The sequence below is a fragment of the Urocampus carinirostris genome, chromosome 19, assembly GCF_059441175.1.
Source record: "Urocampus carinirostris isolate Australia breed hairy pipefish chromosome 19, RoL_Ucar_1.0, whole genome shotgun sequence".
NCBI classification, from domain to species: domain Eukaryota; kingdom Metazoa; phylum Chordata; class Actinopteri; order Syngnathiformes; family Syngnathidae; genus Urocampus; species Urocampus carinirostris.
Window position 1 is genome coordinate 1,334,224 of NC_142367.1, and position 24,051 is coordinate 1,358,274.

Below are 24,051 nucleotides of genomic sequence, written 5' to 3' on the forward strand. Positions count from 1 at the left end.
GCCTTCTATTTTTTACCTGTTTCCGTCCCACGTTTTTCGACCTGCTCTCCCGCCCTGGCCATTGACTTATCCGGCAACACTTGACGAAGCGATCGATTTAACCGCCCGGATCGACCGTCGGGTTCAGGCGAGATGCCGGATGAGGGGAAGTCCCAGCCGATTCGTCACCAGGCCAGCTCAAGAAGTGGGTAATGTTCCGAACCCCACAATCGCGTCCACCACTCCCTATGAGAAGAGGGAGGTGGATCGTACATCCCTCTCGGCCGAAGAACGCCAGCACAGGCGTTCCGAGCAGTTTTGTTTTTACTGCGGCGGCGAGGGACATTGGGTGGTCAATTGTCCGTTAAAAGCCAACGCTCGTCGGACATAGGGGACGTCCGATTGAGCTTGGCTTTAATTTCGTGCCCCAAGACTGCTAGACCGGTCCTCCAGGCCCATCTCCTTTTTCCTGGTTCACCTCAGACGTTGCCTGCCCTGATCGATTCTGGCGCTGAAGCTAATATCCTTGATCTGTCCCTCGCACGCAAACTAGGGATACCCGTGAAACCCCTTCCCTTATCAGCCCGAGCTTTAGATGGTCACCTGTTCGTCACCGTTTCTTAAATAATGGAGCCCATTGAATTAAAGTTGTCTGGAAATCACAGAGAGGAGATCCAGTTCCATCTACTCCACTCCCCGAACCAACCCCTCATTCTGGGCCATCCATGGTTGGTCCAACACAACCCCCACTTTGACTGGCGTACTGGGTCAATACTGGAATGGGGCATGGACTGTCACCAAACCTGTCTGCGAGCCGCTCCTTACCCTGACCGTTCTACTTCCCCGAAGGCACCACCCAATCTGTCCAAAGTCCCGGCTTGCTACCACCACCTAAGGTAAGTTTTCAGTAAGGCTAAGGCCTCTTCCCTACTGCCTCATAGACCCTACGACTGCGCGAATGACCTTCTACCAGGATCCACTCCTCCTGGGGGCCACCTCTACTCCCTGTCAACAATGGAGGAGTACATTTCTGATGCCCTGGCGGCTGGTATTATTCAGCTCTCATCTTCACCAGCGGGGGCGGGGTTCTTCTTTGTTGGAAAGAAGGACGGGTCACTCCGGCCCTGCATAGACTATCGAGGGCTCATTGACATCACGGTTAAGAATCGTTACCCTTTGCCTCTGCTTGCCTGCTTTTGAACTTCTACAGGGGGCCACGATCTTCACTGAGCTTGACCTGCGAAATGCCTACCATTTGATCTGAATCCGGGAGGGAGATGAGTGGAAAACGGCGTTCAACACACCCACCGGTCACTACGAGTACCTGGTAATGCCATTCAGCAGTAACATTGATGAGGCACCGGAATCTATTGCTAAAAGGAGATCATTGGTTACTTTAGCCAGGGCTGTCTCAGTAGAGTGATTTGCCCTAAATGCTGACTGGGCGGTTTCAAAGAGGTTACTTTCTGACATGAAGTCATTTAACGCTGTGCAGCGACCTTTTCAAGTAATTTTTCAAAACATGGCAGATATGACACTGACTATGATTACCTAGGCTATCTGGGTCAAGGTTAGGTCGCTTAAAGGCTACACTGTAGCCTTTAAGCGACCTAAGCCGCTACAGGAACAATACCCGAGGATAGCGATATATTAAAAATATTTAAAACTGATGGTCCTAAGATCCCAAACAGATCCTTCACCAGTGAAGCTAGGAACAGATCGAGCAGGCAAGTAATTTGTTTGGCCCTACTGACCATCTGTGTTAGACTATCTAAGGACACATCATTAAAACTGGAGAATGTTTCTGAACAACCGCCAACACGGTCCTTACCTAACACATCCACATCTTTGAGATAGGAGGAGGTTACAGAGGGTTCTTTTAAAATTTCATTCCTGATTAGTTGAATCTTTTTATTTAAAAAATCCATAATGTCATTAGCAGAATAAGTAGAACTATTTGGGTTAAGTTGTCTGGTAAGTTTCGCCATTGTGTCAAACAAAAATTGCGGATTATTCTTATCTTATCTCATCTCATCTCATCAGCCGTACCGCTTATGCTCATTAGGGTCGCGGGGGGGGCTGGAGCCCATCCCAGCCATCTCCGGAAGGTGGGCAGGGGACACCCTGAACTGGTTGCCAGCCAATCGCAGGGCACACAGGGACAGACAACTCATTCGCTCATTCACACCTAGGGACAATTTGGACCGGCCAATTCACCTGAAATGCATTCTTTTCGAACGTGGGAGGAAACCGTAATGCACGGGCATCTTGTTTGAGTGACCTGGATTCTTCAGTAAACCAAGGTGTATGCTTCTTAGGTCGAAATTTATGCCTTAGGGCCGCCACAGAATCAAGAACATTAACCAAAGCAGTATTAAAGTTGTTTGTAAGCTAGTCAACAGACCCACTGTACGAAGGGAAGGCTGCAGTTACCATAGGTAATAGTTCTTTTAAAGCTAATGCCGTTGTAGGGCGGATATTGCGACTGCTAAAGCCTATATTTCCCTTATCACAGTAAACATTAAACAGCACTTCACACTTAACAAGATAGTGATCAGAGATGGCATTAGGATACGGTAACACTGTAACATTTGAGGCTACTACGCCACGGGTCAGAACATCTAGAGTGTTCCCATCTTTATGAGTGGGCACATCAACTATTTGATTGAAACCAAATGTATCAATCAGTGACTTAAAAACAATTGCAAGGGAATTTGATGGGGAGTTTATATGAACATTAAAAACACCAATAATTACAACATTGTCCGCATAATTTACCTAATCTTTTAATAGTTCCAAAAATTAATCCAAAAAATTGGAGTATGGTCCAGATGGGCGATACACAACGACTACATAAATTGGTGTTGACATTAAGGACCTCATAACAAGTGCTTTAAACGTTTTAAAAACAGTAGGGGTACCAGGAGTAAATTTCAACTTACCTTCCGATATAAGAGCAACGCCTCCACCTTTTTTGCATGGTCGTGCCAAGTGCGAACTCACAAAGTAAGGGGGAGAAACCTTGTTTACTACTACAAACTCATTTGGTTTTAACCAGGTCTCACAAAGGCCAATAAGGTTAAGATTGTGTTCATTAATAAGGTCATTGACAAATAAAGCTTTGGAGGCTAGTGATCTAATATTCAAAAGGCCAGGCTTCAGCACTGTGGACTGAGCTGAACCCTTTCCCGAGTTTTGAACCTTAATGGCAACCTTAGTGGTAACCTCCACAGGATTATACTGTGCCTTGATGGCAGATGCGGCCCGAATTCCATACCACAGGAATATTTTTGACAGGTGGAGTAGCAGGATTACTAGTGGTAGAAAATTATGTTATAGCTTCTCCCTCCTCACCCAGCAAGGGAGAATCAGAGGTAAGAAGCACAGAAGAAGATGCTATAGAAGAGTACATATCAGGGTGTGTAGTGCAGGCAATGGAACTCTCTACAAAAACTATGTGAATTGCATGAATCTAGCATAGGGCTAGTTAGCTCTAGCATTACAGACTCCACACCCGTGGTTACAGGTTCACTGATCACCTGTGACATGGCCTGCACTAGTGAACCCTGTCATGGAAGTAATCTATATTTTTAGAAAGAGTGAGAGCAACTTCCCAGTTAGTGTGAAGGCCGTCTCTCCTCAGCAGGTTAGGTCGGCCCCAGAAAGAAGGCTAGTTATCCAAATACATAAATCCCTGCTGACTACAGAAACTTGCCAGCCACCAGTTTAGCGAGACTAGTCTGCTAAACCTCTCATCTTTGCCTCTTGCAGGCAAGGGGCCATTAACAATTACTCGATGCCGACTCATCTTGCTGGCGAGATCACAGGTCCTAGCAATATTTTTCTTTGTAATCTCAGATTGCCTCATTTTAGTATCATTAGAAACGACGTGAATGACTATATCAGTGTAGCTAGCCCCGTCCTGGTGTCTAGATTTGCATGTCAGCTCCCTCAAATTAGCCTCAATGGGTGCTTTGGCCCCAGAAATACACATAACCGTGGCTGGGGTGCTAAGCTTTATGTTACTGGTGGTGGAGTCACCTATAACTAGGGTGCGGGAGCCAGACCGGGGTGTAGTGGGACTAGCTAGGGGGCTGAACGTATTATGTGTCTGAATTGGTTCACCACGATTAGCATGCCGTTTAGGGCTAGTGCTAACCGGACTAGCAGGCTTGCTACAACCCACGCTAGCAGTGGTGTCCGTGGCACCTAACATTTTCTTTTTAAACTGCTCTAGCTCACGGACACGTCCCTCTAGAAGGGCTACTTGCCTACGGAAGCGGGAGCAACCTTTACAACAACCCATACTCACTTGTGAGCAGTCGGAAGCCGAACAGCGTCTTAGTGCCGTGGGAGGGGTTTCCCTTCACCAGCGATCGGCAGCAGCGTGACTGTAAAACAATTGTGCGCGGCACTTACCTTACGTCCAAGATACTTACCTGAAACTTTTCAACTGTTCGAGATAAAAAATCTCAGTCCAGAATTCTGCCATAGTAGGAATCTGAATCGATCTCGTAGTCGCGACGACGTCAGCAACACAAAAACTCGCGCCACTCGATAACCATCCCAGCTATTTTTGGCCAGTGGGCAGGGGACACCCTGAACTGGTTGCCAGCCTGCCAGTCGCAGGGCACACAGAGACAGACAACTCATTCGCTCATTCACACCTAGGGATAATTCGGACCGGCCAATTAACCTGACATGCAAGACTCCTTACCCTAATCCTAGTGCCTGGAGGAAACCCACACAAGCAGAACATGCAAACTCCACACAGGAATGTTTGATCTCATGACCTCAGAACTGTGCTGCACACGCGCTATCCACTGCGCCGCCGTGCTGCAGTTTCCTTCATACTTCTATTATTATTATTTAGCACCTCCTAGTGGTAAAAAACACTTCATCCATACAAAAATCAACATAAATTAAAATAATACGGAAAAATACACTAAAGGTTGGGTTTGTAGTTTTGCGTGTCTTTAAAAAGTTTGAAACTATTTTTTTTTCTATTAAGTAAGTGTAAACAATGCTTTACTGAGTTCAAATAGCCTTCATATTTTTAATAGTCCTTTTATCGTCTGTGTTCTGGCCACGTAGCCCATTAGGCTAGAGGAAAGGAGGTGCGAGGGGTGGAGGGAGGAGTCTGATTCCATGTGTGCGCTTGTTGCTTTCTTTTATATGAGGATGTAAATGTGAAAGTAAGAAAAATGACTGTTTCAAATACAGTTTAAATGCAAACACAAACCCCCAAAAAGATGAGAAAGGAAGATTTTATTGGAGTTCATTTTAGAATTTCACATACTTGCACAAACAACAAAAGGAGCTGCAATGATGATGTTAGCCAGAAAATGGCGTCAGCAAGTACGACATTTTTTAACTTACTTGCACCACCAGGTTGAATGTTGCAAGCTTTATCAATACTGGTAAGTATTAACTATTTAGAATCCGGCCCCCAAGACACCGCTGAGAGAAGCACAAGAGAAAAATGAGCAGCACATTTACATATGTCAACTGGATGTTGCCAAAGTAGCCATTCACAAAGCAACTGCAGTTAAATTTTCTCTCTCTTTTCCCTTCTTTCTTTCTTTCTTCTTTCTTCTTTCTTCTTTCTTTTTTTTCTTTTTTTTTTTCTTTTCTTTTTTTTCTTTTTTTTCTTTTCTTTTTTTTTTCTTTTTTTTCTCTTTCTCTTGCTCTCTCTTTTTCTTTTTGTATCCTTTTCTTTCTATTTTTTTCTGTCTTTTCCGCTCTCTCTTTTTCTTTCTCTTCTTTTTGTCTCTTTATTTTCTCTCTCTCTGTCACTCTTTCTTTTCATCTATGATTTTCTTTTCTCTCTGTCCTTTTTTCCCTTAATTCTATGTCTTTTCAAGCTTTTTCGAGTGCATCTAATACTTGCACACGCAACATAGGGAGCTGCACTGATGACTTCAGCCAGAAGATGACATTAGTGTTTAAAGTTATATACACCACCTTTAAGGTTTAATGTTTATATGATTACATAAAACACAAATTTAGGCTAAAGTTTGAATAATAAAGATTGCCTCATCCTTCAAATAGTGACTCAGCCAACAGTATGTTGCAATGAGACGTTTTTGGACTATGGTGTAAGAAAGTAATTTCCCTCAAAAACAGAACAGTTAGTTCTCTTGAGGCCTCAAGTGAATATATTAGGGAGGCCGTATATAAACCAGAGCATCCACTAGATCGAGCAGCAATTCCAGTTGGATTCTTTATCGGAAATCATGAAATTAGTCCTCGTTGCTTTTCTCGTTTTTGTGCTTCTCAGCCAAGGTGAGTGTCATACTTTCACTGTAACGATTTTAGTTACTCTTGTTAAAGCCCCTGTGCGTGATATGTGACCAATGAATGGCCCTGTTGTCTAATGAGTGTCATGAACCAGAACAGGATCAGGACCCATACGCGTGATGTTACTCACACAAGCTTTTTACTTTACGGGAAATGTGGAGTCATGCACGTTATGCAGCAGTGTGGCATGATATGATCGGAAGCCAGAAGCCGACAAGATCGATATCAATTGCCTGATTTGCTATCGGACTGATTGGGTCGATAACGGACGGATATATATATATATATATATATATATATATATATATATATATATATATATATATATATATATATATATATATATATATATATATATATATATATATATATATATATATATATATATTTGTCTGTTGGACTCTTTGTGTTTTGGGCCAAAGTTTTCAGGAGTAAATTTTGACGTGGGGCAGTTCTCAGCCATTTAACAAGAAATTCCAACAACAGGTACATACTGATGGCAGATGGAAAACAGCCATGTCATATACATGCAATTAATGTTATAAGTAGATTTATAATAAACTTAATTTTAAAGTGTTTTTCTGTTATATATTATTATTATCAATCCTTAATACTTTGCAACAATGTTTATTTTTTGCGATGAGTTGTCTAGGGGCTTCAAGCCCCTGCTAGGGTCACCCATGACAAACAGGTTCTAGGTGAGGGGGCAGACAAAGTGCAGACCAAAGACCCTCTATGACAACAAACAACTTTGGTCAACAATTTCACTTGCCCGTAAGTGGGTTACCGGGGCTGCCTACTGGAGCCAGGCCTGGAGGTAGGGTGGCGACTGTCTGGTGTCAAACAGCATTCAATTGACTTTGAATATGTCTGGGATTAGGATTTAAGGGGTATTGTACAGAATTGTTAAGGGATATAAAACTGGGTTACCTAATTAGTGACAAAAAGTAGTTCTCAGCTTGAAAAAGGTTGGAGACCCCTGCTTTAATCTGTGCCCACTGCTCGGACACCAAGCAAACAAAAAAATCTGTCCAGTGCATAAAAAAAGAAAATCAAGGATTGAAAACATTAATTTACCAGAAGAGATGCCAGATAATATGTCCTAAGTTATATTTCTGTATCTATCTTTGTCTTAACTTAGATTTGGAATAATGAAAAGATTAATATTTGTATTTTGGGGGTGGCAACCCCAAGTTGCACAAGTCAGTAGAGCAGCAATATAACCCCAGCTGACAAATCTCTCACCATGCATAGTAATGTGATTGATATTGTCAAGCTGTTTAGGTTTATTTTCGTTTTGTTTCTGTTTTACTAAATCTTAATTCCCCTTGTAGAGATCAAAGAGATCAGACCCAGCAGAAAAAGCTAATGTTGTGACTCATCCATTTGCAGGTAAATTGTACCCATTTTATACTCATTATTGTTTTTATTCCTATTTTTCATATACATAAAAAAAAGGATGATGTTGGTTAAAATTCAGAGTAAAGAAAAACATGTTGAATTCATTGTAAACGTTAAAAATCCACTATACGATCTCTTGTTAAAAGTATCTTGTTAAAATGCAAAGATTTACAAATGTATTGTGATATTCTAAAATGTATTTTCTGTAAAGTGAAAAGAAAGCTCTTTGATATGCTTTGTCGTCAGTTTAACCAGAGTACTACAAAGAGATCAAAGAGATCAGACCCAGCAGAAAAAGCTAATGTTGTGACTCATCCATTTGCAGAACTGTAATAATAAAAACCTCATCATCCAGTCCAGTGTGAATGTGGATCTTTGGTGGGACACGTACAACGCGGTTACATTGGATGAGTCACAACATTAGCTTCTTCTGCTGGGTTTGATCTCTTTGATCTCTACAAGGGGAATTAATATTTAGTAAAACAGAAACAAAACGAAAATAAATCAAAACAGCTTGACAATATCAATCACATTACTATGCATGGTGAGAGATTTGTCAGCTGGGGTTATAATGTTTAAAATTAACTTATTTTGTGGAGCACCAAAAGATATGTCTTACCTTTGTAGTACTCTGGTTAAACTGACAAAACCCCGCCTCCTGGTCACATGTTAGAAGCCAAAACCAAACCCCACCCCATACCAGCAGATGGCACTGTTGGACTCAGCATTGCAGGACATTTACCAAAAACTATACACATATTTTAGCAGGAATTTCAATAAAATAAAAGTTATTATTACACCCGTTACATACACCCCCCTGAAATTCTGCTAAATATGGGTGTGCTACACTAAACAGAAAAAAAAATCACATGCCAAAAAGGCAAATACTGATGAAAAAGAGGACACGAAAACTGGTACAGTATTACAAGGAACAAACTGAAGTGCATGTCAGTTCTAAAACTCTCCCAAAAAGGAGTGTGAAAAGAAAGGAGGCGATCAAACTCCTAACTAAGCACAGACTCAAAGATGCCTGTTACATCTCTGAAATATCAAACATTGTTCCTGTAGTTGTAAGTGCTCACATAGGCACAATTCTTGTTTCTTACTCAAGCTTTGTTACTCAAACTGAAAGTGCATCTCTACTGAACTTAAACTAGGAACTTGCAGATATTGCGGACAGATGATTGTCACCTACCACATGGTCATTCATCTGACAAATAAGACGACTAGGAGGCCTGATGGACTGGCGGACCCTAAGACCATAACGGTCAGGTTGAGCACAATTAACCTGAGCTTGAAGGTCTGGGGAAGGAAGGCTGGGGAAAAATAATTTGTTGAATTAATGAAAATTTACATACATCCATGTTTTCACAATAATTTCCTTTTTTGACTCGCTCGATGCTGTCTTTGTTTTAGACAGCTTTCCTTATCACTGACTCATTGACTAAATGCTGAAGCGAAGCTTTTGACAAAGACTGTCATGATTACTGATGCGAGGCACCTGAGCTGCTCCTTTGGCGCCAACTGCCTCGGACGCTGATTGGCTGCTTGCCTGCTTGCCTGTTTTAACCCCCGTCTTCCTGTCACCCGTTGTCAGTCCGTCTTCAAACCCCAGCTACGCTAGGCAAGCCTTCCGACCCTGACTCTCTTCTGTTCTGATTCCTGTTTGATTCCCGGCTCTGACCCCTTTTCTGAACTTGACTACGTTTTTGCTCCCCCGTTCCGGCCACCGATCTGTTTTTTGCCGCTCTCGACACTGCCATTGCTCGCCATGGAAATACTACTTCAACGTTTGAGTAATCTGCTCCCCACGATCAACGATCTACGGATCGTGCATAGTACCCTTTCCCTTCTTCCTAATAAAAGTAAGAGAAAGGCACGCAAGTGGGCCGTGTCTTCGTTCTGGTCCTGACAGACAAGAAAGTTTGACTGTATCAAGCTAAGTTGCATTTGTTCCCGGTCCGCCTAAAATGTGACTTTTGGTTTTCTTACTAACATGCAAATGTTTGGATGGACTTTCCCCTTCCTATCTTTCTGACATGATTTCCCCCCGAGTTCCAGCACACAGCCTCTGATTGGAAAATGCCTACCTACTAGTGACTCCAAGAGCAAAGAAGAAATCTGCAGGCTTGAGAGCATTCTCCATTCGGGCCCCAATAATGTGGATTACTCTGCCTCCAGATCTGCAGTCTCAGTGGAAGTGTTTCAATTTAAACTTAAAACACACTTCTATTTGATAGCTTATGACTGATTCCAAATTCATACTTTTATTTTCCCATCCATTCAGGCTGCCTGGTTGTTGGATTTAATGAGCATGAAGGATGTATCGAGATGAGTCAGCGGACCAGCACCTGGACCTGAAGCTTGTCATTATCTGCATCAACCAGCTGGCTGAGATGGGAAGCTGCGGTAACGCTGTCATTGACTTTTCTAACAATTGTACATATTACCCGGGTTTTTTTTTTTTTTATTAATGTTGACTATGTTTTGTGTATTGTTATCCAATGCAATGTGTATTGTAGCCTGGTCATCATGGAAGGGGATTACCTTTTGTGTGGCTCCACTTTTTCTTATTTTTCTATCTGCCACACTAAACTGTGGAAATTTGGAGGCCTGCCTCACTGAGATAAAAGAATGGATGTCACTCAACTTCTTGCGCCATAACTCTGAAAAGACCGAAATGTTAGTTATTAGTCCATCTAAATGCCGTGACTTGTTCTCAAAAATGGCTCTGAACATTGACAAATGTAACATCACCCAGACAAAAATTTAAAAATGTAAGTGTCATATTTCAAAAACAGATTAAGAGTATTACTAAAACAGCTTTTTTCCATCTTTGCAACATTGCTAAAATGCTGTCTCAGTCGGATGCGGAGATAATTCATGCGTTTGTTACCTCCCGTCTCAATGACTGTAATGCACTACTCTCCGGTCTCCAGAAGTCCAAAATCAAGAGCCTTCAGCTGGTTCAAAATGCTGCAGCAAGGCTTTTAAATAAGACAAGAAAGTTTGATCACATTACTCCGATTTTAGCTAACCCGCATTGGCTCCCTGTTTTGATTTTAAGGTTCTGTTGATAGTATACAAAATCATGCATGGACTTGCTCCCTCATATCTTTCAGATTTACCGTAAATTCCGGACTATAAGCCGCTACTTTTTTCCCAGACTTTCAACCCTGCGGCTTATTCAGTGATGCGGCCAATTTACGTAATTTTTTTAACGGCCGCCAGCGGCACTCGAGTACAAAAGGTAAGATTTAGACTGCAACTTCTTAGTTTGTGCACAAATTGATTTAGCGTACACATATCTTCATCATGCAAATTGCAAAAATATAGGCACATGACGCAACTTTCAAGCTAAACGCAATCGAGCATAGAAGGAACCAGAGCTACCACACGTAAACTTTACTTTGCGAGCGTGATGCTGGTGTGTTTTTTGAGTAAGGGAGCGTGGTACGACGTCTATAAGACAAAATCTCTTTCCCTTACTGTAGGAAGACGACTTCGATCACGTCATTTAAAAGGAGGAAGATGAGGACTATTTACCGTGCTTACTACAAGTACGGTATGTTTTCTTAACAGAGCTGTTTACTGTGTTGCGAGCGTGTTGCTAGTAGCGTTTTGCTACCCTTCACAGGCACGGTTTAGGATGAAAGTTATACTATTGTTATTAAAGCTTTGAAAACTCTCTCGGTGTACCGTCTTTCTTTGTAAATATGTGTAACTATGTATAGTATGTATTTGCAACGGTATATTTTTGTAATGTATTTATTTTAGAAACTTATTCTGATATGTTTTGTACGAGCAAATGGGAAAGAAGGGGCGGGGCAAACGCGGGCTGACGGGAAGTGGAGCAAAGGTGAGACGTGTTTGTGGATGCGGCCGACAATAGTGGATGTATATTTTTCCCACCTTTACCTTTGGAAATATACACTTTTTTCCTTGGATTACTTTCAACGGGAACCTGGACTCTGCAGGTCTGCAATAAAATTTAAGTACCGGTATCATTTTCCGTTCACTTTGCCGGCTGTGTTTTTTGGACTATATTGGGTACGGGTTAATTTCGTGTTTGTATTGCGTTTATCAATGTGGGCGCATGCGGCTAATATACAGGTGCGGCTTGTGTATGTACCGCACCCACCACATTTGTCTCTCGAAATGTGGTGGGTGCGGCTTATAATCAGGTGCGCTCTATACTCCGGAATTTACGGTAATTTCGTCCTATGTTCTGGTCCGGAGTCTTCGCTCGGAAAATGCTGGTTTACTAGTGAGAGCCAAGAAGAGATCCGCCGGTTCGAGAGCGTTCTCCATTCGGCCTCAGTGCTGTGGAATGCTTTTCCCCCTGAGATTCGATCTGCAACCTCAGTGGGAATGTTTAAATCTAAGCTTAAAACACACTTCTACTTTATAGCATATGAATAACCTATATTTTATGTTGATAATTTGTGTATTATTTGCCCTCATGTAGGTTTTAGATGAGAGGATGGTGTCATAATAGACTGTAGTTTGCAATAATCTGTGGTCTGTGCAGCCCTTTGAGACTATTTGTGATTAAGGGCTATACAAATAAATGTGACCTGTACTTGACTTGACTTGACTGATTATTATTGGCACAAAAGGCAATAAAATGCACTAGATCGCGAGAAAATGAGATGTGGTTCCTGTCACACAATCAGAAGGTGCCAGAACTGAATGACCAGAACTGAAAAAAAGAGATCGGATTAGGGGGCTTAATCGGCAAGATAGTCTGACTTAGGAGAAATGAGTTATTCAAGGGAAACGCACAGAGAGCATGACTTGGTATCCCTGCCTCTCTTACACCCGCCTGTGTTTATGTTATTTTATGTTCATATCACCCCTCCTTTAATTCCAGTATAGTTTTTAAATTTGGCTCATATGCGAGCATACACTAAACTTAAAAATAAAAACATATTTGCTATTTTGCTTAAGTTCCGATATCAGTGATCATACTTTAAAGATATATCTATCGTACATATCAATATATCTATGAATCGATATTGTTCATATGAATGACAATAAAGAAAATTCTAAACCTAATTTAAATTATTAAAAAACATTTCTGATTAGCTGTATTAGGTCAAGGGAAAATATGTTAGGTCATTAGTAGAAAAAAGATCATTTAAATTAGAAATAAATGGGTACATTAATTAATTAAATATTTGTGTTTTTTTTAATGATCGGGATTTTTAGAATTAACCGTTTCAGGGCGTCCCCTGATAGCTGGGATGGGCTCTGGTACCGGCATGACTCCACTGAGGATAACCAGTGCAGAAAGAGGAAGTATGGATACTTTGTGAATATCAAAGTATAGCGACCGTTAAGACCAATAAGGTTGGGCTGTAAGTATTAAAATATGTAGAGGCATTTTTAACTACTTACGCTTCTTTTGGATCGTGCTGCTAGCTCAGCTAACCTGCTAGCGCTACTGGTGTGGCTATTGCCACAAGCATTGCTAGCTCAGCTTGCATTGAATCTTGCCCAGAAACTCTAAACTGAATAGAACGAGCCTCAAAAACTATTGATGGGACAGGGTGTATTATTTAGCGCATCCCAGTGGTAAAACAATTTCATTCATCAAAGGAAAAACAATATTGATTTGAGTAATGAACAAAAATATATGAACTGTCATATAAATGTGCATGGGCGGCACGGCAGATGAGTGATTAGCGGCACAGTTGTGAGGTCTTCCTGTGTGGAGTTTGCATGTTCTAACCGTGCTTGCGTGGGTTTCCATTTGGGCATTCCAGTTTCCTCCCACACTCCCAAAACATACATGTCAGGTTAATTGGTTAGTCCAAATCGTCTCCCATTGCCTAACGATAGCCGGCTCCAGCACCCTGCGATTCTACTGAGGATAAGCGGTGCAGATAATGGATGGATAAACAAATGTGCATTGTTTAAAAAATACTTGTCGGTTGAGATACTTCTATTTATTTTACATATGTTGAGCCTCACCAAGAGAGAGCTGACTTTATTGTCCGCTCCAAAAAAACAAGGTGAAACGTGAAAGGCTGGGCAAAAAATGTGAATAAAAATGGTGCAATGATGTCACTTTGAAAAATCATAATTATTTGTGATTTGCTTCAGCAAGGCACAACTACATTGCCAAGTGCTGTAAGCACAGGGCAATGTAGTTGTGCCTGCAAAGCATCCGGAGTACACGGGCCCATTCAATATAATAGGGAGCCATGGTAAACAGGGCTTTTCCCAGGGGTAGTCATAGGAACCAGGGACTGTCCAGGGTGGCTTGAGGGGGCCTGACCCACATTACCTATAACCATAGGTAAATGGTGAATTCCAAAGAGTGTAAGCTAGCGAGAGGATGCTAACAGCTACGTGCGCCGCTAGCAAATTGTTGGGCTGGCATAGCCAACCCAAATATTAGCGCAAGCTAGCTGTAAACACTGTTGGTGATTAGTTGGGCTGGCACAGCCAGCCCAAGTATTTGCGCAAGCTAGCTGTAACACTGCCGGCAATACTAACTTCTTCATAGTAAAAAAAATTGGTAATGGCTATATTTTAACGACTTCATATTTACAAATTCTGCTAGTGACCTCGTGTTAATGAGTTATACTAACAGATACATTCTAAAAAGTGATGCTAACGGCTTAATGCTAACTGTTTCATGCTAAAGAATTTTGGTAATGGCTATATTTTAAGGACTTTATATTTACAAATTATTCTAATGGCCTCGTGTTAATGAGTTGTGCTAACAGATACATGCTAAAAAGTGATGCTAATGGCAAAATGCTAACTGCTTCATGCTAAAAAATTATGCTAATGACCACTTGCTAACGAATTAGCAAAATGAATGGGCTCAATGGATTCCGGATGGGCCAACTCAAATCGAACGGCCCATTCTATTTGAACATGTACATTTTAAAAGTTTTTAACGTGTAATAACAGTGTTATTACTATGGTTTTACCATAAATGTGTTTTTTAGACCTCCACAAGGCATATCCTTGTTGCTAACTGTTGTGGGCCCATCTCAAATGAACTTGCCGGAGTCCCCCCACAGAACCAAGTAAAAAATGACAGAAACATCTCTCTGAGTTAAAAACTTTATGCTAACTCATAATGGGTTAGATATATACATGCTGGGATCATCTTCCAGCTCAATCAAAACTCCTACAATTACCGCGGGAATTGTCTTATTCCGCCGCAATTTGACGGGCCTCTCCTCCCAGAGCTTTTGGAGTAGCCCAACTATTCATATACCAAAAATTCCGTCCGAATCAGGACTCTCCTGCGACAAAACAAATTTTCGATACGAGTCTCCGGGGTCCCGCAAGGTCTCCCCGTCGGGAATAATGAGTTTTGAGAATCTCTTATCCGGAATACATGGGCCCATTCATTTCTATGGGTAGTCATGGAAACGAGGGCTTTTTCAGAGGTTAGTAGGGACTAAGCAGGGACTGTCCAGGGTGGCTTGAGGGGGCCCGACCCACATTACCTTTAACCATGGGTAAATGGTGAATTCCAAAGAGTGGATGCTAGCGAGAGGATGCTAACAGCTATGTGCGCCCTAGCAAGGTGTATTAGCGATGAAAGGTTGAAGCTAAGCTTACTCATGCTAGCTCTAGAAACTATTGGTGGTTTAGAAAATAACCTCTTTGAAACTGTCCAGTCAGCATTTAGGGCAAATCACTCTACTGAGACAGCCCTGGCTAAAGTAATCAATGATCTCCTTTTAACAATAGATTCCGGTGCCTCATCAATGTTACTGCTGCTAGATCTCAGCGCTGCTTTTGATACTGTCGACCACAACATATTATTGGTTCTTCTAGAAAGCATTGGTATCTCAGGAACTGTACTCAAGTCAAGTCAAGTCAAGTCATTTTTATTTGTATAGCCCTAAATCACGAAGAGTCTCAAAGGGCTTCACAGATTGTTACACTATATTACACAAACTATTTTCAACCGACAAGAGGAGTAGGTTATTCGTATGCAATGGAGTAGAAGTGAGTTTTAAGTTTAGATTTAAACATTTCCACTGAGGTTGCAGATCGAATCTCAGGGGGAAGAGCATTCCACAGCACCGGTGCCCGGATGGAGAACGCTCTCGAACCAGCAGAAGACTTCTTTGCTCTCGGGATCACCAGAAGACCAGCACTCTCAGATCGTAGGCTTCGGACCGGGACATAGGGGCAAATCAGATCTGAAAGATAAGAGGGAGCAAGTCCATGTATGATTTTGTACAATACTAAGAGAACTTTGAAGTCACATCTTTGGCTAACTGGGAGCCAATGCAGGTTAGCCAAAATCGGTGTTATGTGATCGTACTTTTTTGTCCTAGTTAAAAGCCTCGCTGCGGCATTTTGTACTAGCTGAAGAGACTTGATTCTGGACTTCGGGAGACCGGAGAGTAGTGCATTGCAGTAATCGAGACGGGAGGTAACAAATGCATGAATTATTGTTTCCGCATCAGACTGAGACAGTATTGAACGGATTTTAGCAATGTTGCGAAGATGGAAGAAGGCAGTTCTAGTAATTTGCTTTACATGCATCTCAAAGGATAGATCAGGGTCAAATATGACACCTAAATTTTTAACTGAGTCACTCTGTGTGATGTGACATTTGTCAATGTTCACAGCAGTTTTTGCGAATAAGTCCCGGCATTTAGAAGGACCAATGACTAACATTTCGGTCTTTTCAGAGTTAAGACGCAAGAAATTGAGTGACATCCACTCTTTTATCTCAGTGAGACAGGCCTCCAAATTTCCACAGTTTAGTGTGGAAGATTCCTCCAACGGAAGATATAGTTGAGTGTCGTCTGCGTAGCAGTGGAAGCTGATATTGTACTTGCGAATAATATCACCTAATGGAAGCATGTAAATGTTGAAAAGTAGGGGGCCGAGCACTGAACCCTGCGGAACACCGCAGGTAACATTAAAGGGCTCAGATGTCGTTTCACCATATTTAACACAGTGCGTCCTATCTGAGAGGTAAGATTTGAACCACGAGAGGACGGCTCCTGAGAGACCAATCCATTTTTCCAACCGTTCTAGTAGGATATTGTGGCGCACTGTGTCAAAAGCAGCACTAAGATCCAGTAGCAGCAAAAGTGATGAAGCGCCAGAATCCATTGACATTAGGAGATCATTTGTTACCTTGATCAGAGCTGTCTCAGTAGAGTGGTTAGCCCTGAATCCAGATTGCATGGATTCAAAAAGGTTATTCTCCGATATGAAAGCATTCAGCTGCTGTGCCACTACTCTTTCGAGTACTTTAGAGAGGAAAGGTAGGTTTGACACAGGTCTGTAATTACTTAATATTTCTGGATCAAGGTTGGGTCGTTTCAGTGTGGGTTTAATAACGGCGGACTTAAAAGCTGCTGGAACTACACCTGAGGAGAGTGATGTATTTATAATATTTAGAACTGAAGGCCCAAGGACGCTAAAAAGACTTTTAATAAGTGAACCTGGGAGAGGGTCGAACTGGCAAGTTGTCGGTTTGGCCGCATTCACCACTTGTTTGAGATCATCAAGTGACAGTTCACTAAAACCGGCCATTTTCCCAGGGCAGCCACCCTGTCGTGCATCTGTAAATTTCAGTCCTTTAATACGTGTGGTACTAACAATATCTTTTGCAATTTCTTCCTGTATGCATTGAATCTTCTTAGTGAAGAAGACCATTAAGTCCTGAGCAGAGTGTGTCGAACTGTCTGCGATAGCCTGTTGCCTTGTAAGCGATGCTACAGTGTCAAAAAGGGCTTTGGGGTTGTTCTTTTGAGACGCAATCACCTTCGAAAGGTAGGCCGATTTTGCAGAGGCAAGGGCCACTTTATACTTTAACAAGCTGTCACACCAGGTTTGATGGAAAACCTCAAGCTTGGTAGCGCGCCATTTTCTCTCCCATTTCCTGCATTCTTTTTTAAGGGCTCTAGTTTCATCAGTAAACCAAGGTGTGCGTCTTTTAGGACGTGATTTTAGTTTTATGGGCGCTATTGAATCCAGCACACTAGTCAGGGTGGTATTGAACTCATTCATGAGTGAGTCAATCGAGCCATTGTATTTAGGAAAGGACGCAACTGCTCCAGGAAGGAGTTCAAAGAGCTCAGAAACTGTGCCAGTGCTTATATTGCGTCCGCTAAATCCCTCAGCTATATTAAGTCTACATTTAGTTAGCACCTCAAATGTCACTAAATAATGATCAGAGATAACAGTAGTACACGGTAGAACCATAATGTTTGAGGTTAAAACTCCTCGAGTCAGAATCAAATCTAGCGTGTTCCCATTTTTATGGGTTGGCAAGTCAACCAGTTGAGTAAAACCAAATGCATCAATTAGAGAACTAAACGCAATAGTAAGTGAACTGTGTGGGGAGTTCATATGAATGTTAAAGTCTCCCATAATTATAATTTTGTCTGCATAGGTTACTAGTTCAGACAAAAGTTCAGCAAATTCGTCTAAGAAAGTTGTGTATGGCCCAGGTGCACGATAGATAGTTATTACATCAATTGACAATTGAGGGGACCGCATCACAAGAGCCTCAAACGTTTTGTAATTATTAGAGGTACGTGTATTAAATTTGAGCGATTTTTCAGAGATTAGCGCAACACCACCACCTCTTTTCAGCGTGCGTGCTATATGACTACTCTCGTAGTCTGGGGGAGAGGCATAATTTAGAGCTAAGTGCTCATCCGGGCGTAACCACGTTTCACAAAGACCCATACAGTTAAGTTTATAATCACGAATAATGTTATCAACAAGTAAAGCTTTTGGAGCAAGCGATCTAATATTTAACAGACCAAATTTCAGCTTTGCTGAATCATTTGACTTAGCTGAACTCTTTGTAGTCTTTGTCGAGATCTTCAAAAGCTCCCGGCGTTGTGGCCGCTCGTGAGCGCTGAGTTTAAAGCGTCGGTTGTCCGGCGAGGAATGAATGGTGGAATTAGTTACATCCTCGCGTCCATCCTCGCGTCCATCTTGCTGCTTGGACTTCACACGTTTCACACATCTACCTGCACGGCAACCACGCTTCTTTGTCCTTTCTTTACGGCGCCGTCGGCGACGTTTATTAAGAGGAATAGTTGTCCACAAGGATGCCGGGTCTCTTTGAAGTTCGCTCGGTATATCATGGGCGGTATAAAAAGTGCCCGAAAAATCGAAATTTAGACGCCCACCCAACCGAATAAGTTCGTCCCTACTGTAAGTGTTTTTGGCCACACATGTGTCCAAAAGTGAAAGCAAAAAAGACAAGAGAACGGCAATAAATAGAAGATTAGCTGGAGAGCTAGCCGCGAGCATGTATCCATGCGCAGCCGCCATTGACATCATCGTCCGCCATCTCGTGGTTTAGGTCCTACCTGTCAGACAGGATGCAATGTGTTAACTATGGCAATTTGACCTCTAAACAATCTAATGTCCCCTGTGGTGTTCCTCAAGGCTCTGTACTTGGCCCCCTTCTTTTTAGTATTTATATGATCCCGCAAGTATAATATTAGTTTCCATTGCTATGCAGATGACACTCAACTGTATATGCCACTGGAAAAAAATGGACATTTAAGTTGTAGAAATCTGGAGGCTTGCCTTACTGAGATTCAAAGATGGATGTCACTTAATTTTTTTACGCCTTAACCCAGAAAAAAATGAAATGTTGATTATTGGTCCAGCTCACTGTCGTCAGTTGTTTTCAAACAATACCCTGAACCTAGACAAATGTAATATCACCCACCAAAATCTATGTGTTACATTTGATCCTAATCTGTCGTTTCAGTTACACGTGAAAAATATTACTAGAATAGCTTTCTACCATCTCCGTAATATTGCGAAGATTCGTACAATGCTGTCCCAATCAGATGGAGAGGTTTTAATTCATGCGTTTATTACTTCTCGGCTTGATTACTGTAATGTATTGCTTTCTGGTCTCCCGATGTCTAGCATTAAAAGTTTGCAGCTGGTTCAGAATGCGGCAGCTAGACTTTTGACAGACCAAAAAGTTTGAGCATATTACTCCTGTATTGGCCAACTTGCACTGGCTCCCAGTCCACTTAAGATGTGACTTTAAGGTTCTCTTATTAACATATAAATGTTTGCATGGGCTTGCACCCTCTTGTCTCTCCGATTTGATTTCCCCCTATGTTCCTGCACTGAGTCTGCGCTCGGAAAATGCCGGTCCATTTGTGACTCAGAGAGCCAAGAAGTCTGCAGGCTCGAGAGCGTTCTCCATCCGGGCCCTGGTTATTGGAATGCCCTGCCTCTGGAGATAAGATCTGCAACCTCAACGGAAGTTTTTAAATCAAGGCTTAAGACACACTTCTATTCCAAAGCGTATGATTGATACCCACCTCATAATCTGTTTTGTCCTGTCTTTTTCAAACGCCTGCCTGGCTGATACGAAGGAGAAGGATGATTTGGGATGGGTCAGCGGACCAGCGTCTGACCTGCAGTATGTCAACGCCTGCATTTACCAGCTGGCAGAGATGGGAAGCAGCGTTGTGGCCGTCATAGACTTTCTGGAATGGTTTGCAGGCTGGAGGCGTTGTTGATGTCATGCACTTTCTGGACATTTTCAACATCTTACCTAATGTTTACTATTATGTGTACAGTAATGCTAATTGTAATTCACCCTGGTCAATCCTGGAAGGAGGATTACCACATGTGAGGTCCTTTCTCAAGGTTTCTCTTTTCTCCTCACACTGAGGTTTTTTGAGTTGTTCCTTGCCCGCATGCTGGTGTAAGATCAGGTAATTGTGTAATTTTGTAATTGTAATCCTGTGCAGTCCTTTGAGACATTTTTGTGATTAAGGGCTATATAAATAAATGTGACTTGACTTGACTTGACTTGACGTGACGAGTTGGACTGGCGCAGCCACACCAAAAATTAGCGCAAGCTAGCTGTAAACACTGTGTGCAATGGGTTGGGCTGGCACAGCCAGCCCAAGTATTAGCGCATACTAGCTGTCAACACTGTGGGCAATGCTAACTTCTTCATGCCCAAAATTTTGGGAATGGCTATATTGTAACAACTTCATATTTACAAATTATGCTATTGGATTCATGTTAATGAGTTATGCTAATGGTTACATACTAAAAAGTGATGCTAACGGCTAAATGCTAACTGCTTCATGTTAAAAAATTTCGGTGCTTGCTTTTTTTTAACAACTTCATATTCACAAACTATGCTAATGGATACATGTTGATGAGTTATGCTAAGATTGTCACTCGTCTTTGGAATGGCCTCTTTTAATCTGCAAACTTCCTCCCCAAACTGTTCACCGATGAAATAAAAGCCTTGAATGTGAACTTTGTTTTCAGCTTTATGCCAAGGAAAACACTTTACACAACACTAAACAAATATTAAAAAGTCAATTTACTGAAGAAGATTTAAGCCCAGGGTGTCCAAACTTTTCAGAAAACGGGCCAGATTTGGTTAGCTAAAAAAATGTGTGAGGGCAGTAAATATTTGGACTATAAGGTGCACCTGATGCTAAGCCGCACCCAGTACATATTTAAAGGAGAAAACATTTTCTACATACATATGCCGCACAGGGCTATAAGCCGCATGTGCCCACATTGAAACCTGGACATTTTACAAAAGTGGTATTTTGATAATATACAGTACCTTGACCCCTTAACGTTCTGGCGGGCCACCGGACTTTTTGATAAACAAATACGTGTCTGGACGATTGCACCAACCGCTAAAATTTAGATGGTTCGCAAGTAAGCTGAAAGAAGAACTCCGAAAATATTTTATCCATGTGTTTTACTTTAAATCAGTACTTAAATAAACCACAATTAAGCTCAATTTTGCTCTTGCTGTATTTTCAAAAATGCACACTTGTATGCAATGTTTTTGTAAGGAACCAGCAGCAGAGGGCACCCACCCCCTATTGTGCAAACCAGCTACGGAGACCGCGCCTTTTAACAGGTGCGCCCAATGGTGTTGAAAATACGGTAGTTTTTTGCAGTAAGCATGTTTGGTCTGGCGATGCCTCTTCATTTTATTCTTTAAAAATAGCCGCGGTGTCCTGGCAAACTTGCCAAACGCATTGTTTTGGATTTTGGTGAAAAAATACTCCAATTTGTCCTGGTAGCTGCGGCCCTCACAGTCAGCTTTCCTTTTTTTTGTTTACAGTTGCCTTTATGTAAATGGGATGGGCTAGAATATTCACAGAAGGCCAAGGGCAAGATGGCCAAATGACTACTGCCATCATCTGGTCAAATGGTGAATTATTTCATTATTTTATTTTATACAGCAATCAATATTATTGACAAGGTATTGATTCTTTGACGGAGGACAGTGAAAATTTGATAACGGGCCCTAACTGACTCCCAGGCGGGACTTTGGACACGCTATATAAAGGTCAGCTGAGACACCCTGTTATATTTTTCCCTATATAAAGCAATTTATTTATAAAGTGTTTCTCAATGATTTTCTGTCACGCCACCTTTATTTTTGCTAAACTGACCACATTATATTACGATAATTGGGACAAAACAACAATAACTGAGAATGAATGAGAGAGTTGGAGAAAGAAAGAGAAAAAAACTAAGAGACAGAAAAGACAAATAGATAAAAAGCAAAAGAGAAGGAAAGGAAGAACGAAAGTGAGGTAAAAAGAAAGAGAGAGGGGTAGAGCAAAGGATTAAAGGGAGAGAGAGAGATTTATTGGTGGTAACACGTCACCCTTGTCCATACGAAATCTACCTTTCACCACCCTCAAACATCTTGTCAGTGTGATGTCATAATGTCTTTAAATGACAGCTTAATACATTTAGCTTCGTGCTGTCGGATGCCAACATTACGTATGCTGGGTCATGCTTCCTCGTTTTAGCTTTCGGGAGGAGTCTTTTGTCTCTCTCTTTACCTCGTTTCTCTTGGCCTGTGTCTGCATCAGTATTAAATGTTTCTTTTATGGGGTAACTTGAGGGTCAGCTCTTCATACTCATTGCTCATACTCTGTGCCCTGCCTCACTATTTGAGGACCACTGGGTTAAAACAACAGGCAAGCACCATGGACGAGTGGTTAGTGCATTCGCAGCACAGTTCTGAGATCTTGAAATCGAACCTTCCTGTGTGGAGTTTGCATGTTCTCAAAGTGCTTGCAACGTGTTTAAGTAGTTGTGCAAGGGTTTCCAGTATTCAATTGGGCAAAAGCAAATATTTAAGTTTTGTTTACCAGAATACGGAAATTTTGGGTGACTGGATCCTTTATAGGAGGCCACAAAAAGGACGAATGACATTTTAGCCGGACATTTGTAGGAACAACATGAAGGTCGTGCTTGTCGCTCTAGTCGTCGTCATGCTGCTGAGCCAGGGTGAGTGCGTCGAATTTCGTCCCTATAAAACGTTTCAAGTTATGCTTCTGAAGATTTAATTCCATGTCCAGGAGAGGCCCTGAAGTGTCACTGCCAGGGAAGCCTTTGCACATCCTGTGAGGAAATATGCCCGGCTGGCGATTTCGTCTGTGCTCGTGCAACTATGATTCCGAGCCGTAAGTTTGCTGTCCAGATAACAACTACATTTTGTATTTAATGTTTTTTAATTTTCTTCTTTTTTACTTGTTTTCCTCCAGCTACTTCGGCTACCCCTGCTCCTGTCAAAGGCTGCAAACTGGCAAGTGACTGTCACCTGTTGCAAAGGCCAGGATTCAATGCTTTCTGCTGCAACACTGACTTGTGCAACTGATTAGTTTAATGTCAGCAACTTTTTAGCTGAATGATGACAAATAATAATAAAAATTAATCTTCGACCATTCCTCTTTATCTACTGTTGAGTCATTTCCATCTAACCAGCCATCTATCTATCTATCTATCTATCTATCTATCTATCTATCTATCTATCTATCTATCTATCTATCTATCTATCTATCTATCTATCTATCTATCTATCTATCTATCTATCTATCTATCTATCTATCTATCTATCTATCTATCTATCTATCTATCTATCTATCTATCTATCTATCTATCTATCTATCTATCTATCTATCTATCTATCTATCTATCTATCTATCTATCTACAGTGCATCCGGAAAGTATTCACAGCGCTTCACTTTTTCCACATTTTGTTATGTTACAGCCTCATTCCAAATTGTATTAATTTAATCTCTTGTCTCAAAATTCTACACAAAATACTCCATTATGACAATGTGAAAAAGTTTTTTTTTTACTTTTTTTGAATGTATTAAAAATAGAAAACTAAGAAATCACATTTACATAAGTATTCACAGCCTTTGCCATGAAGCTCAAAATTGAGCTCAGGTGCATCTTTTTTTCCACTGATCATCCTTGAGATCTTTCTACAGCTTAATTGGAGTTCACCTGCAGTAAATTCAGTTGATTGGACATGATTTGGAAAGGCACACACCTGTCTATATAAGGTCCCACAGTTGAGTGTGCATG

The 24,051-nt window shown here is 41.5% G+C and overlaps 1 protein-coding gene across 27 annotated transcripts; it reads left to right on the forward strand.

The window, feature by feature from the left end:
* Positions 1-6,083: 6,083 nt before the first annotated feature.
* LOC148346858 (uncharacterized) lies at positions 6,084-23,404 on the forward strand. Of its 27 annotated transcripts, none has more exons than XR_015847878.1 (7): positions 6,084-6,264; positions 9,742-11,245; positions 20,046-21,574; positions 21,782-21,871; positions 21,948-22,965; positions 23,037-23,141; positions 23,223-23,404. XR_015847878.1 is itself a non-coding variant. In XM_088323128.1 (4 exons), the coding sequence occupies exons 2-4, from the start codon at positions 10,002-10,004 to the stop codon at positions 23,333-23,335; spliced, it is 306 nt and encodes a 101-aa protein (XP_088179254.1). In that variant the 5' UTR covers positions 6,111-6,264; positions 9,742-10,001; the 3' UTR covers positions 23,336-23,404. The 27 variants fall into 27 exon arrangements, 2 of the variants coding, with proteins under 2 accessions (XP_088179254.1, XP_088179255.1); XR_015847887.1 differs by having other exon boundaries at positions 9,742-9,874; positions 9,968-10,089; positions 11,175-11,245; positions 20,046-22,965; XR_015847870.1 differs by adding an exon at positions 7,614-7,671 and having other exon boundaries at positions 9,736-11,245; positions 20,046-22,965.
* Positions 23,405-24,051: the final 647 nt, after the last annotated feature.

Excerpts from the sequence above, each read along its gene's own strand:
- LOC148346858 (XM_088323128.1), top strand. The coding sequence starts at position 10,002 with ATGTATCGAGATGAGTCAGCGGACCAGCACCTGGACCTGAAGCTTGTC. Across the intron at positions 10,090-23,036 it reads GGCTGAGATGGGAAGCTGCG|GAGAGGCCCTGAAGTGTCAC; the intron begins GTAACGCTGTCA and ends TTCCATGTCCAG. Across the intron at positions 23,142-23,222 it reads TGCAACTATGATTCCGAGCC|CTACTTCGGCTACCCCTGCT; the intron begins GTAAGTTTGCTG and ends GTTTTCCTCCAG.